Source organism: Panthera pardus, unplaced genomic scaffold (genome assembly GCF_024362965.1).
Source record: "Panthera pardus isolate Hobbes unplaced genomic scaffold, ASM2436296v1 HiC_scaffold_19, whole genome shotgun sequence".
Classification (NCBI taxonomy): domain Eukaryota; kingdom Metazoa; phylum Chordata; class Mammalia; order Carnivora; family Felidae; genus Panthera; species Panthera pardus.
The window spans coordinates 22,067,064-22,082,660 of record NW_026526754.1 but is presented as its reverse complement, the minus strand read 5'-3'; the positions used below and the strand labels follow the sequence as shown (position 1 = coordinate 22,082,660).

The 15,597-nt window shown below is 61.1% G+C and overlaps 1 protein-coding gene across 1 annotated transcript in view; it reads right to left on the bottom strand.

Moving 5' to 3' along the window:
- CRISPLD2 (cysteine rich secretory protein LCCL domain containing 2) overlaps positions 1 to 15,597 on the bottom strand; it is a 58,284-nt gene that overhangs the window by 27,741 nt on the left and 14,946 nt on the right. The window contains exons 3-8 of the mRNA XM_053906715.1: positions 10,745 to 10,863; positions 8,000 to 8,132; positions 7,547 to 7,662; positions 5,923 to 6,023; positions 1,726 to 1,869; positions 151 to 211 (exon numbers count right to left, since the gene is read on the bottom strand). Coding sequence (XP_053762690.1) covers positions 151 to 211; positions 1,726 to 1,869; positions 5,923 to 6,023; positions 7,547 to 7,662; positions 8,000 to 8,132; positions 10,745 to 10,863 — 674 coding nt within the window. The remainder of the gene's footprint in view (positions 1 to 150; positions 212 to 1,725; positions 1,870 to 5,922; positions 6,024 to 7,546; positions 7,663 to 7,999; positions 8,133 to 10,744; positions 10,864 to 15,597) is intronic.

Sequence of the window (15,597 nt, the reverse complement as noted above, 5' to 3'; positions counted from 1 at the left end):
AAGAGTAGAGGAGGGCATTTTCCCCCGAGTCTCTACCCAGCTCGGCCCGGCTGGCCGGCAACGCACTGATCACGACGTGGCCCGTGACCGCGGCACACGCTTCGAAGGGGGTGCAGGCGTCGGCCGGAGAGGGGTGCAGCCGGGCCTTACCTGTTGCACGTGGACCCTTTGCACTTGTCCTTCATCTTGGTGTCACAGCTGACAACTTGGGCTAGGAGAGAAGTGCGGAAATACACGTCACAGAAGCAGGGGGATGGGTCTGAGTTAACAGACACCACCCCCCACTCCGAAGAACTTTCTGGAACATTCTGGAATCCGTGCCACAACCTGAGCAGGAGCAGTGCCCACTGGCTGCATGCTTCAGCTGTGAGGTTCGAATCCTCGACCTGCCCCTTTAGAGAAGCAGTGTGACCTTGGATATGTTCCTTCCCCTCCGTGAGGGTGTGTCTGCATACGGATAGTGGGGATAGGACCTTGGGTGCTGTTTCTGTCAGCGTTAACTGAGAACGTGCATGTGGCTTTGGAGGGGGGGGGCTGATACGCACCAAGCGCCCTGAAGCCCCAGAAGGTTCTGGAGGGTGGGACTTACAGGCCTTCTCCAGCCAAGACAACTTCTGTCGAGCATTACCTTCTTGTCTGTCTTACAGGGACACGTCAGAATCCTGGCGTGGGGTCAGAGTTTGTCAAAAAGACTTATTATTTGGGCGCCCGGGTGGCTCAGTCGGTTAAGCATCTGACTCTTGATTTCGGCTCAGGTCACGATCTCACGGTGTGTGAGTTTCGAGCCCCACGTCAGGCCCTGCGCTGGCAGCGTGGAGCCTGCTTGGGATTCTCTGTCTCTCCCTTTCTTTCTGCCCCTCTCCTGGTCTCACACTCTCTCTCTCTCTCTCTCTCTCTCTCAAAAGTGGATAAACATTTAAAAAAATCTTGTTTGTTGATTTGTCTCTCTTATTTAAAAGAAAAAAAGACGTTTATTTTGTAATGTTAAATTATCATTTTCTTAATGGAACCGGCTTAGGAGGAAGCAGAGAACCATGAGTGGACGGCCCAGGCCTGTGTTGTGCTCATGAGAAAACACCCCTCCGGAGCCCCGAACCTTCAGGAAAGGCGCTACCTTGGGGAAATGGAGCACTGAGCTCCAGCCAGGGCCGGTGAGGGCAGAGAGGGGGCAGACCTGAGAGCTGAGTGCATCGAGGGGCAGGAGAGGGGAAAGCCTGACAATACCCTGCATTTGGGGACTTCCAGGAGCCTTGGGGGGGAGCGCGGGTGGCACTGCGGTGATGACCTCAGAGCTGACACTGGGTGGCCCCCATTACTGCAAAGGATGCTCAAAGCAACCCCACATGGGCCTTACTGTCCCCTTTTATGGATGAGCAAACCAAGTCTCGCAGGGGCCAGCGAGGGTCTGAGCCACCAGAGCCGGGCCCGGATGCCCACCCTGCCGGCACCTCCAGGGGGACCCAGTTTCAGCCCAGGCCCCCCGCTGAAAGGGCAAGGCCTGACCTCGAAATACCTGCCTGGTGGGAAAGGCCCCCCAAGCGCCGCTCCCATAACGCTTGCTTTGGGAATGACTTAAAAGTATCCTTTTTGGAAAACGCCTCGGGGCGGCGCGTTTGCACCCAGACCCGCCCTGTGTCCCCACTGTCTGCCCGCTCGGAGCCCTCCCCGCCCCGCGGCGCCCCTCCTGGCCCCCCCGCCCCCCCCGCAGAGGCGGCCCCCACTCACTCATGTAGTTCACCGCGGCCGCTTTCTTGGGCTTCGTGGGTCTGGTCACCCTCGGCTGGACCCAGACGTGCTTCTCTTCCGGGACGGGAGCCACCTCCACCTCGTTCATCTCGTCCGTTTCGGGTTTGGGGACGAAAGTCTCTTCTTCACGGCGGGGGCGGGGGCGAGACAGACAACACAGAGGATGCCACAAAAATGCACTTTGCGGGGTGGCAGGGGCGGGGGTGGCGGGGGGCGGGGGGTGCGCGCACGGAAACGGCAACCGGGAAACCGAACCAGCTTGCGGTTCGCTTTCACAAAGACTCACTTCAGCAGCAGAGAGAACGTTCCACGGCAGCACCGAGCCGGCCAGGGGGCATCCCACCCGCCCAGGCGAGGCGGCCGGCGCTCTGCTCGCCGTGTTTGCTTTGGACCCGGGGGCAGCCCCGACCAGAGGTGCGAACCCCGGTGCCCGCACCCCTTGGTCACACTGGTTCCTTGTCCTACCTCCTCCCGCTCGCCACCACCTGCCCGAGGGCGCGGCTTCGGGGGGCCGCCTCCCCGTCCGAGCCCAAGCTGGCACGGTCTCCCCTGAGCTCCCTGTGGCCCCCGGGGCTCTCCCTGGGGGGAGGGGCCTTCCTCGTCTGTGCGCCCACCGTGGCGCACGGGGCCCCGCGTCGCTGTCCTCGGACCGCGCTGTGCCCGGCCGCCGGCAGGATCTGCTCCCTTCCGCTCGCCTGTGAGTCCCTGCTCAACCGCGGCTTTCGGGCACCGAAGCTTCCCTGCCCGGCGCTCACGGCCAGCTTTTTCACATTCAAAGCCGAAGCTGGGTTGAGATAGCCCAACTCCGGGTTAAACGCAGAGTTACTACGTCACCCCGCTGCCGTCGCTTCTCCAACCTCGACCACGACCCCCGAGTTTTCAAACACGCTCACTGGCCACACAAATTCCATTTCTCCAAAGTATCAGGTGCACCTCCGAGGTTGCATCCTGAAAGACAACTGCCAGCCACTCCTCAGAGCCACCCTCAGGCCGCCACGGTGCCACGGTCCCAGACGGTGAACTCCAGCCGAGGCGCGGAAAAGTCTTGCCAGTTTTATTTCCTCGAGCGGCCTGGTCAAGGGCCGACTGATGCGTGCGTGCCTTTGCCGGGGAAGCCCTCCCACCTTCACAGCGTGCACACCCGTCCCCCAGGGGCGTCCGTGGACCGGAGCTGGAAACTGCTGCCTTAGAGCCACCCCCCACCCCCCGCCGCCCAGTGACGATGACATTCGGGGCCTCCCCGGCCTCTCTGTGGCACCAGATTGAAATTCAAGTCCTGGCCAGCGCTCACGAACCCCCTCGCCTCATTCCTGAGGAACAGCGACCTCGCTTCTCCAAAGGGAGAACCAAGTGTCTCGGAGCTAAGCAAAACAAGCGTGCAAACGAGGGGCAAAGTGTCCCCTGCTTTTCAAGGCTGGGGTGCTCTGCACCTGTGTCCCTGGCCGGTCCCTCAGGCGAGGAGAGCGGGTGGGATTTAAGGGGGGGGGGGGTGCGGATTTAGGTCCAGAGCCGGGGTGCTATCCTAATCAGAGCTCTGTTCACGGGTGCGATGTCACCACCACCTGGAAACTCCCTGGGGCCAGGAGCGAGCCAGCCTGTTTCCGCCCCCACCCCACAACGGACATCCGGCTCTTGGCACAATTTTGCCCAAAAAAATCTGCTGAATGAAGGATGAGCTAAGTCTTAGAAGAAGTGTGTCCTTGCGTTCTTGGGGGGAAAAAGAGGGAAAGAAAGAAAGAAAGAAAGAAAGAAAGAAAGAAAGAAAGAAAGAAAGAAAGAAAGAAAGAAAGAAAGTAAGTAAGTCCCGGCTGAGTTCAGAGACATTCAAGATGGGAATTCTGGAATTCGCCACTTGTAGCCAAAAGCTATGACGGCTTTTTACAAAGACCCCGGGTTTGCCTCTGCGTCTGGCCGCAGTTCCCGTCAATGTCGCTATTCAGGTTGGCCCTTCAACCGAAAGCCAGAGCTATCTCGGGAATGAGCCGGGGTTTCTTCCACTGGCCTGTAGGATTTTTATACCTCATAATCGTGGCTTTATTCAGCCGAATATAGTTTGCTAGAGCATCCGAAGCATTTGAGGCCTCGCTATTTAAGCAAATGGGCAGACAGTCCTCGCCCTCAGACGCACACATGAAAAGAGGAGAGGCTGTATTTGAGCACATCCTAATTAAGGTGCCCCGCGTACAGCAGCACAGGACTGGGGAAATTCCGTGCCCAAGTTCACTGCAAGGTTACGGTGCACGCTGTCCAGCCCTGGGGGTTCAGGGCGCACGGCTGGGCCTACGTCCTCCCGCGGCTTCCTCTGTAGGTAGGGACAGAGCTCACGGCTAACGTCTTCTGAACACAAACCGTGTGACCGCCCACCGGCTCGGCCCTTCCTCGGTGTGCGGTCCCGTCTCCCCAGGAGGCACGATCAGCCCCATTTCACAGACAGGAAAACCGAGGCTCAGAGAGGCTAAGCTACCCGCCCAAGCTCACACAGCTGAGGGTCACACTGTCCTTCCGTGAAGCCCATGTCCTCGGTCGCCACTCAGGGTCCCGGTTTCAGGCTGGAGGGGCGGAAACTTCTCTCACAGTCTATCTTTATCCCTGCTCCATCTGCCATTATAGGTCAAGGCCTTGCCAGGCACCCTCAATAAACGCTTATTAAGTAGCTTACGCAGATAAGCTGCTTTAGAGGAGACTTTCTGCGTGGTTGGCTGTGGAAACGGCGAGTCCTGCCAAGGGAAGTTGGGCGTCTTCCACCAAAAATAAAGAAACGAGTACAAAGGCTTCATTGGGTGGGTAACCGAGCATCTAAGGTGACTTTGTGTGCGTTTGCTCTTTGAAAATGACCCTCTGGGGGTACCGGGGACATATGTGTTCAGAACACATCTGCTACAGGACCCTGGAGGCCCCAGGGTGAACGGGCAGCTGTAACAACAGGTGACCAGGGTTCACGAGGGGTCCCCGTACAGTAAGACTGGAGAAGCAGGTGCACTGCCTGTGTCATCAGGGAAGCCTCCCTGGAGGAGGTGGGACGCCAGAGCCGTGTCTCCAGGAAGGAGAAGGTATGTGCCAGGTCGGACCCCACGCAAGGTAGGGAGTGCCACCACACCTGCCCGCTACTTCTCCGAGGGGTAAAGGGCCCGTTCGCCGAGCATCATGTGTCGGCGGCTGGCGGGAAGGAGCTCCCGTCCCTCTCTCTGCTTCCTCCCGGCAAACCGCCACAGAAGGAGTCTGTCGCTGTTACAGCTGGGGAAACTGAGGCATAAAGAAAGAAAGCCAGCGGTACGCCAGAGCACGCACCGCCAGTGACAGCACAGATGCCCCCCCCCAGCCCAGGCGGCTGTGGCTTGGGCCCCTGGCGCCCCTCTCAGACGTGCTCTGAGAACAGCCCTGTGATGAGATCAGGTTTCCACAAAGAACAGCGGGAGAGCCAAGAGGCCAAGAGCGTCCCTCCCTCACGCTCCCCAAATCAGCCCTCGGGATCCGATGGGGGACTCACCCCTGCTGGGGTGACGGGAGTGCGGCCACAGGCCCTGCCTGCCAGGGACACGGGGAAGGCCGGACGGGCCCGAGTGCCAGCCCCCGCCCGCTTTCTCGTACCGCCGTGACCCCCGCTTTCAGGCAGGGAGACTGAGGCTCAGGGAGGGGAGGCAGCCTGCCCAGGGTCCCACTGCTGGAATGCGGCGGGCGGGCTATTCTCAAAGCCGGTGTGCGGGGCTCGTGAGTGCAGGACTCCGAACGGGGACACCCAGGGGGGTTTCCCTAAAGACAAGGGTGTGGAGCCCCGAAGACAGAGAAGAGGGACGGGCCAGCGGGAGAAACCGCAGTTTGCAGCCTTTCTCTCTCCCGGGCTCATGACCACACGGTCCTCACAGCTCCAGGCACAAGTGTGTTCTCTGCTTCCTGTTCTCGCCCCGAGGCTGCATCTCCCTCCTCAGGGGCCACCTGCTCAGGAGGCTGTCTTCCCCGGCCCCGCCGGATGACAGCCAATGCCCCCGCTGTAAGCCCCGTGGCATCAGCTATTCCCCTGGGAAGACACACACACACACACACACACACACACACACACACACACACACACACACACCACTGCTCGTGGCAACGACCCCGCTGGACCTCCGTCCGGCCAGGTCTGCATGTCGTATCCCGGATGGGAGCAGAAAGGCGCTCCCGGGGGTCACGACCTACCTCGGTAACACAAGTTGTTCCTGCAGCCGCCTCCGTAGCTGGGCGGGCACTCAGAGCAGGGCCGGCCGGTTTTGTAGGGGGCTTCTCCAATCCAGTTCCCCCTGCGGACAGACCAGAAACACCATCGGGGGGGGGCCCGCCACCCCAGGGCCTGGGGCGCCCCCCTCTCCCCTCCCCCAGGCTGTCCGGGGGAGGAAGGAGGGCGTAGGCTTCTGGGCAGCTGCAAAGAGTCTAGAAAATTCTAGAAGAATCCCAGTCGTGTTCTGTCACGTCAGTGTGTCAGATCATGTGACACATGTGACAGATCATGAACACGGAATATTAAAAATAAAGGTCTCTCAATTATTAAAAAAAAAAAAAAAAAAGACTAGCGTGTACCATACAGACGTTTTTCCTTTTGGGGAAAAAACAACAGAAAAAAACCCAGCCGGAACCAAAAACAGGCAGCACTTTTCCCTGCTAAGATCTTCTGGCGGATTTTTTTTTTACACCAACAGCCAAATGGAATTATCCCTCACCCGCCACCTGCCACCGGGCCGGGGTTGGGGGGGGGTGTCCCACCATCGTGGGCCCATCACTGGTCTTTGTCAGGCCTGCGCCTCCCCCCAGCGATGACCTAATCGGCCGGCCCTCATGCCTGCGGGCTGCTGAGACGCGGCCGGCACGGGCGTGCCAGATGCTTTCACCCAGAGTGGCTATTTTCTTCCCGACCTTCGCGATGCTGCCCCCCGCCCCCCGCCCCATGCCGCCTCCTCGCGGCCACTCCCGGCCCAAACCAAATAAGTGAGGTCATTTGTATTGCATTCGGTCACGGGGCAAGCACGCGCCAAGGGCACACCGTGTGCGCGGCTCGGTGCGAGGGTGGCGGCCAGCCCCGTGGCCAGCGTGCAAACCGCGGGCTCTCCGCTGGGAAGGTCGTGCTCTGAGATTCGGCACGTATGTGAGGGGCAAAGGGGGTGAATGAGTGAAGGGACCAGTGGCACGCCGACGGTATCAGCATGGCGTGAGGAAGAAGGGGGCTGCCGCACAGAGGTGCCACGCGTTCCTTCCCAGCAGGGGAAGCGTAAAAATGCGAAAACCAGGTCTAGCGTGACTTCGTTTGCTAGAATGCTGTCCGCTGTGTATTTTTAGAGAAGAAAAAAAGAGAGTATTGCCATGGCACACCCCACTGGTTGCCCGGTCAACAGCTATTCCCACTTCCTATTTGCTCGGACGGTCCCAGATGACCGGCCAAGCCAGTTAGGGCAATTTCACTGGTTAAAGCCAACTGGGGAAATCTTGCGCCCCCCTCGTCTGTGAGTGGCCCGGTTCTGGCCAATGACGTGAGAAAGTGGGCCGGGGGTGAGGAAGGCCTAAGAGAAAGCCCTTTTCTACCATTCTCTTCCCTTTAGTTTGGGGGGGATGTGATGGCTGGTGCTCTGCAGCCATCTTGGAACCAAGAGGCTAGGACAGCACAGCCGGGAGACAGAAAGAGCTTGAGTCTTCGCCGATACTGCGGCGCTTTTCAGCTACACCGGATGCACCGATCGCTAGGTGTGTCGTTATGTGAACCCGTGAAGAGACTTCACCACTCAAGCCGATTTTAGCTGGGTCCTCCATGGCCGGCCACGTCACGCGTTCTTACTTTGGAGAGTAATTGCACACGAGGTAGACCGCGTTCTCCCAAACGTCTCCCCACACGTTCATCCTCTGGCAGGTGTTCACAGCACAGCCGACCTTGTTGGTGGCGGCCCAGACTATCTGAAAAGAGGACAGCCGTGTGTCAGAGTTAAGGACGAGCCAACACGACGTGACCTCGATCTACAGGCTGCTGGTGCTAAAGGGGTATGATGTGGAGCGGGGAAGGACCAGATTTTTCTTCCCCCAACCCCCTGAAGGTCCCTCAGCTTCCGTACTCGGGTCACAAACACCAGCCCGGCCCGCCGGCGACACCTGGAGTTAATGCCACGTCAGAGAAAACAGTTGCGGCAACGAGAGCGCACAGTCTCCCGGCTGGGTGGCCGTCCTGCGCGGCCAGGTGAGTGAAGGGGTTCGGGGGGCGCCGGGCTGAGGGGGCAGCCGGCGCCTGGAGCGTTACCTGCGTGTAGTGGGTACACATGGGCCCGGAGCACCTCTCCGGGCACCAGGGGTCGCACTCGTGGGGGTAGGGGTACGTGTAGTGCTTCACCTCGTCGTACCAGGACTGCACGTGGAAGCCGGGAGAACGGTACCTGCGGGGGCAGACCAGCCTGTCACGTCCCGGCCCCCGCACCCCCAGCAGACAGAGCGCCACCACGCACGGGCAGGCGGGAGGAGGGGAGGCTCCGGGCAAAGGGCCGCAGATCCCGCCCGGCGCCTGTATCACTGCCGAGAACCCCAACGTGCAAGGGCTGCCCTCGCAAGGGTACCCCCGGGGTCCCCCTGGGCGCCAGGAGAGTCCCTGGGGGGCCCACATGCCACCTATGTGTGCAGGAAACGTCCGCCCGGCCCCCAGCGAGCCATTCTTTACGTTACAATCAAGTGTACCATTTGGGAAAATATACGTGGCCCCACATGAGCCCCACATGTCCCAGATGCCGCTTAAAACAAAGGTTGACGGGGCGCCGGGGTGGCTCAGCCGGTTAAGCCTCCGACTTCGGCCCGGGGTCATGATCTCACAGTTCGTGAGTTCGGGCCCCGCGTCGGGCTCTGGGGCTGACGGCACGGAGCCTGGAGCCTGCTTCCCGTTCTGTGTCTCCCTCGTTCTCTGCCCCTCGCCCGCACATGCTCGCACTCTGTCTTTGTCAAAAATAAATAAACTTAAAAAATAAAAATTAAAAAAGTAAAGCAACAACACAAGTTGATTTCAGGCGCTGAGTCCGTTTAAGGTCAGGGCAGAGAACAACAGTGGGTAACTGTACGGGTAAGGCCCAGATAGGACCTCCGCAGCGGCGGGGAAGGTCTGAAAGCCGGGAGATGGCTGGCTCCGGGGGGGGCGCGGGTCCCTGACACCCCCAAACAAGAGCCCGGAGGCTCTCGTTTCCACGCGGTCACGGCTGGCCGCACTCCTGCCGGGGACCCCAGGAGTCAGATACGAGGCGGAAGAGGAATTCAAGACGCAGGAACCGGCAGGTAGAGCTCTGCAGTCACGTGGGCAGACCCTTTGGGGAACTTCCTGTTTAGGGTTTTATCACCCGAGCCCTCCCTTGCCCCCGGGGGGAGGGCACGCCTGTCCCCACCCGGTCATCACCCTTGCTGGCCACTGCTCCGTCCGCTGGGTTGGCATCATTTTCTCCTGACCGGGAGAGAAAATAAACTGGATGTAAATCCCCAGTCACCGTCACCAGCAACTGTAAACAAAGCGGGTTCGATAAAGAGGAAAGGCAAGAGGGGTCTGGCCGCGTCCACGAGCGCCGCGGTGAGCGGGCAGTTGGAGGTCTTGGAACACTGTCAGAACCCACAGCGAATGGTGGCGGTCAGCGACGTGGCCGGGGAAACGGCCTCTCTCCCGAGGGCCCGCGTAGGAAAAGACGCCCGCGGCCACACAGCCACGGAGCGAAGGGACACTCTGGCCCGCCCGTTTCCCCGGAGCGCCACGGCCGGGCTGCCGCGGGGTCCCGGAGAACGAGGGGCTCTTTGGGAAGGCAGGTGGGCACGACGCACCCAGGAGGGGCGAGACCTTTGCGCCCTCTGCACTGTCACACCTCCCAGGGGGCCTGATGCAGCTACGGCGGAGGCTAGGTCCCAGGATGGAGGGGCTCACTCTGGGCCTGTCCGCTGGGCGGCCCGAAGGCAGCCTTTGCGACGACAGCCGGGACGGCTACGGAAGAGAAAACCTGCCTGACGTCGTCTGAGGAGGGAGGAAAAAGGATGAAAGGCTGTCCTGGCCACCGCCTCGACTGTGTAAAAATATGCCGGCCCACAGCCAGATGCTACGCCAGAGTCAAGTGCGGGCGGCTGAGCCGGGGCCGTGGGATGAAGGGCTTCCTCCCTGTCGACGTTGTCTTTTCGTGCGATCGGAGGACAGATTTTATCAAAAGCAGAATTCACCCAAGGACAAAAAAAAAAAGTGTGAATTCGCTTCCGTGAAGTCACGTGTCTGGGCCCCTCATGACACCTGCTCCGATTCCGTCCCAGGAGAGCGCGTGGCTTAAGGGAAGGGTACTGCTCGTGGCCACGCTGAACGCGAGAGCCGGGAGCCATCTGGGCTGCAAGTCGGGCCAACCCCGACCCGTCCTTCGAGGGGACGCTTCAAGTCCAGTCCAACTTGTCAACGGTAGAGGCAAAGCCCAAGGGGGCCCTGAGCCCCTGGCTGGCTCTGGGTCCGGGCCTGGAGGACATCGCCCGGCTGGGCAGCGGGTCTGCGCTGGCCCAGAAGACACGTCCCCCGCCCCCCCACCCCCGCCCCGTCCTCTAAGGAAACCAGCCATCAGCCGGGCAGGGGCTCGGCCGTGCGCCCAGCTGACCCTGGGGAGGCCAGGGGCGACACGTAACAGACCACTGTCAAGAGCCTCCTCCAGGCAAGGGGGCCTTGGCCGTGAGACCCGGTCTGCCCCGGACGAGGAGGGGAGGAGGAGGGCAGCCGCTCGCGAGGTGGAGCCTGGCTGGCCCTGGAGAATGAGCAGGACTCAGACATCCGAGGGCGGAGAAGACACTCTGGCCTGTCCCTGCAAGCAACGTCCCCACGTTCCCAGCTCACCCAGCCGGCTCCCTCAGGAATCCTTTCAAGGACACGGAACGGAAGAGTCCGGCTCCAGAAAGCCCGAGCCTGGCGATCGGCGTCTGGACCGCCGAGCAGGCTGGACGTGACAATGGACCGTGGCGGCCAGTTCACAAGTGAGGGCGGGACCGCGGCGGCTCTTACCTGCCCCAGTGGACGGCCAGGTTCTGCCCAAGGGACACCAGCAGACCGGTGGGCCCGTGCTCCCAGATGCACTCGTGAGCCCACGCCGCGGCCGACCTCTCCAGCTCCTCGTCCCAGGTCTGCAGGGGGAGGGGGCACGGGGGAGGCCAGGGTCAGGCACGGTGTCAGGACCGAGCCTGCGGCGACACCCCCACTTGGGCCCCAGGTGGAGCCGCGGGCCGGGGCTCAGCCCCTTGGACACCGGGTTCTGTGCACACGTCGGACGGGTTCCTGAGCCGGCAAGGGGAGAGCAGCAGGTCAGCCAGGAGCCCAGAGAAGCTGGGCCTCCAGCCGTCCTCACAGCTCCCGCCCGGGCTCGGACTTGCCGGGGACGCTGGGCAAGCCCGTGGCACGGCCTCCCGGCCTCTGCCAACTGCCGTTGGCCTCGTCCCCGCCATCGGGCAGATACAGCGGCCTGCGGGGCAGGCAGGGGCTGTCCCCTCTCTGCAGAGCCCCAGCCCCTGGCACACAGAGGTGATCACTGAAAGACCGTCGGCCAGAGCCCCGGGACGTGGCCGGGAACGCGAGGCTGCGGGACCCCGGTACGGAACCCCCGCCAAGCTGAGCGCCTCCCCGGCCTCCCGCCCTGCCACCTCTTTCCAGCCTCAGTGACACAGAGTCCCGAACAGCCAGGGGCATTCAGACGTCAGACTCCTCTGTTGCCGACAGCGCCCTGCCTTTAGTGCCCACCGAGCGCTGTGCCACTTCTGCCTGGGGTCCTTCTCCAACGCCCAGGCACGGCCCGAAGGGGGACGGGAGCTGACATCGCAGAGGCCACACGCAGTCAACAGGGGACGGGCCCGCCTTCGGGCGGGTGACCTGCCTGCTGATGCCCTTTCCTTAGCAGATCTGAGCCCCCGCTCCCACCATGAGACGCCCCGTGTAGCGTACCATGATGTCTGGATTTACGGGTCACCCCCCCCCAAACACACTACGGAACCAAGGTGGTGACTCCTTCTCCAAGCAGTGGACCACCCAATGCTCCGGGAAGGAACAGACACCATGCGCCGGGTGGGGGGGGGGGGGACACAGTGGGGACGGGTGGCAGCTCGCACCGAGACCTCTCTGGAAGCGGCCGGCTGGCTAAGGTCCTTCCCGGAGCCCAGGGGGGCAGGGCAGAGCCTGTGCAGGCGCGGACCCCGCCCTGAGGGGTTTCTCAGAAGCTTCTCAGAAGCTGTTTATTCTGAGCAGCGTGAACCCTGTGTGCCTTTGGTCCGGGGCCATAACATCTTCTACAACTCAGCGGGGAGGCGTGCGGGGAGGGCGAGGCCATGCCTGGCAGACCTCGGGGGTCAAAGGCGTCTGAAATTCTGGCTGCAGACAGGCAGACTCCACACGTGGTCTGCAGCAGGCCGCGGCCAAACGGGGACCCAGCCCTCCCCGCCCCTGCATCCGAGGCCTCCTCCCGGGGCCTGCCCTTCACCTCCCAACCGCCCCTCGGCTCCGGCCGTGCCCGGCACGTAGTAGGGCCTCAGAACGATGCTTCCCGAACAGAGGGGCGCAGGGCTGGCAGTCAAGGCTGTGACCGTGTGCGACACCCTCTACTGCTCAGTGCCCCCCTGCCACGGCGGTGTCGCAGGCCACGACTGTCGCCCCGGCATGATGCACGCGTGCCTGGGTGAACGCAGGCAGGGCGGGCCCGGCCCCCCGCTCACTCCAGCCCTCACGGGTCCCCTCCAGTCCCCACCTTGCCCCTCACCCCCCGCTCAGCCTGTGCTTTCCCAGCTGAAGACGAGCCCCGACGACCAGTCCACGTCTCGCCGAAGGAAGGACACAGGTGAATACTCTTTACCCCCCAAAGGGGTGACTGGCAGAAGAAAGACGGAAGGAACAGGGCCGTGAGGGCACCGGGGAGAGTGTTCGTGTTGCGTGAACCTGGGTGTGGGGCCCCGCGCCGCCCCTTGCTGGCTGTGTGACCGTGGACGAGTGGCTTCACCTCTCTGTGCCTCTGTTTCCCCATCTCGTAGGGGGGCTGGTGGTGCCTGCTGGTATAGGATTTGGGGGGAGGCTGAACGAGCAGGCATCCAGCCCCCAGGTGAGGTGCGAGGTGGCTCTCAGTAAACACTACAGGAGCATTAAGGAAATTCACTTTCTCAGGCACCTACCCTGCCCCCGCCCGGGGCAGTGCACTTGCCAGGGAACAGTATCAGCACCATTTTCTTATTTGATTGTCACCAGTAGCCCTTGGGGTAGGTTTGATTTTCCCATTGCTGCAGACCAAAAAAAAAAAAAAAACCTTGACGCTAAGAGAGGTTAGGTAACTTGCCTAAGGTCACACAGCGGGAAGTTACAACTTTACCAGCCCAGCTTTAACTGGCGTCCAAGGTTGGGGATGGGGGGTCTCACACTTGCTCTGCACACTGTCACCAAGTGCCAGTCCTGCTCCACTAAAGTAATAATAGCTACTAAATTGATAACAGCAACGATATGTCAACACATATTTAGTACTCGTGCATCATCTCATTGACTCTTCTCAACCACCCTAGGAAAAGGGGACTTTTACTGTCCCCGTAGTGCAGGCCAGGAAACGTTCACACAGAGAGGCTAACTAATCTGCCTGAAGTCACACAGCTACCAAGCCAGGAAGGCTGGCTCCGGAGCCTGTCCACTTATAAAACCTCAAAAGAGGGTGCCTGAACTCTTTGGAGATTGAAAATCCACCTTCCGGGGCACCTGGTTGGCTCAGTCGGTTAAGCATCGGACTCTGGATCTCGGCTCAGGTCAAGGTCTCACAGTTCGTGAGCCCCGCGTCAGGCTCTGTGCTGACAGCATGGAGCCTGCTTGGGGTTCTCTCCTCCCCCGATCCCATCTCTGCCCCTCCCCCCAACCCGCTCTCTCTCTCTCTCTCTCTCTCTCAAAATAAATAAATAAAAACAAAACCACCTTTCAATGCTGAGGCTATTTCAAGGGACCGCAGCTCAAAGCCCCGGCAGGCAAGGCTGAGCCAGAAGCTAGATTTTCAAGACGTTTTCTCGAATTATTGCCTCTTGCTTGTGTGGAAGCAGGATGCACAGAGGGGCAGCACCGGGGAGAGACTGGGACTCGTGCCTCCTTCCCTGCCTCGTGGCCCTGCTCAGAGGTGGCCCCGACCACACCCGTGAAGGCTCAGCTTCCCTGAAAGGCCGTGTAGACCCAAGGACCCAGACCCCAGCTCCAATCCTGAAGTCATGCGAGTAAACAAACACGAAAACACGCAGGCCCGTTCCAGGCTGCACTGGGACCCTCCCTGCTGTGTAGCTAAGCCCTGCTCACTTGCGCCGAATCTCCCACAAGGCCCCTGGGCAAGCACGGGGCAGTGACGAAAAGACCAGCATAAACCTAGCCTATTCCCAAAAGGAGGCAGGAAGCAGACGGGATCCCGGGGGTTTGGGGCTCAGTCAAGCTTCAGGCCAAGGAAAATTCTCTGCTCCCTGGCGGGCACCACACAGGGCCCTGGGGTGGGGAGGGGCACGGGAGGAAGACGGACCTATCCAGAGAGGTAGAGAGTGTCCCTTCCCCACAGGGACCAAGGCCAAACCACCAGGTCCTGGGAAGGATGGGGGAAGAGTCCACACCCAAAGCCACAAAGAAATCCGCTCTAATTCTCGACGGCTTTAACCCTAAAAAGGTCTGCATCAGCTGTCTCATACATCGGCATTTTGAAAGGGTGCCCACTCTTCCTCCTAAGATTAGCACAAACCCCGGGGCGCCCGGGCGGCTCAGCCGTTCAAGTGTCCGACTGTTGGCTTTGGCTCAGCTCGTGATCTCAGTTTGTGAGTTCGAGCCCTGTGTCGGCCTCTGTGCCGACGGCGTGGAGTCTGCTTGGGATTCTCTCTCTCCCTCTCTCTGCCCCTCCCTGGCTCACTCCCTCTCTCTCAAAACAAAACAAAACAAAGATTAGCACAACCCCTTCCGAGTAAATGCCTGGGTGGTTTTCTTGAGGGAAGACAGAAATGGTTTCGTAACAAACTCCCAGAGGACAGCCGTGCTCGGGGGTGCTCTGCCCACACGGCTAGCCTTTCATGTGCCCTCTAGCCGGGGTTGGGCCACCTCGGGAGGGCACAGACGGTGACGATGAGGGGTTTGCAGGCACACGGGATGATCCCTGACCACGAGGGCCTCCTACGTCACGGCACAAGGCACCATGAAAAGGGACGGTGAAGTCCAGGGGAGGGAGACGAGCCGGGTACTGAGCGACAGTTGCTTACGACGGGATAAGGCATGAGGTGGGGACCAGACTCCTGGGGGACGGAGGGCCTGCAGCATCTTCGGGGGACCCCGAATGGCCTCTCAGGACAGAGGAGCTCCTGATCAGAGGCCCCGAGTGCCAGGCCTGAGCACGTGGGCTCCACCCTGGGCACACAGGGGCCTGGAGGCTTCTGGGCAGGAGACAAACCTCGTGAAAGTCAGGAAGGTAAAAGGAAGCAGGGTTCAGGATGGGCCAGCGGGGGCCACATGGGAGGTGAAAAGCCCCAGGGCTAGTTGAGGTGTCAGGGGACAGGCACAGAGGATGGAAAATGCTGGAGAGGCCGTGGATGCCGGCAGGGGCCGTGCGGGTGCCAGGGTTTAAACGGAGTGCGGAGAGGTGGCTTTGAGCCTGGGTCCCGCAGTCGGTTCTGCCACGACCAGCTCTGACCTGGGGCCTCAGTTTCCTACTCTGTGAAATGGGAGGACAGCAGCAGCTACTTGATGGGGCTGGGGCGACCGGAAGCGGTGCGGGCAGGAATGGAGAGGCGGGCGGGGAGGCAGGGCTGGAGGCACGGACTCGGGAGAGCCGGCTAACCTTCTACTCCTCCGTGTCGGATTTCCCCAGGGTCACGGGGGACCCTCCACTG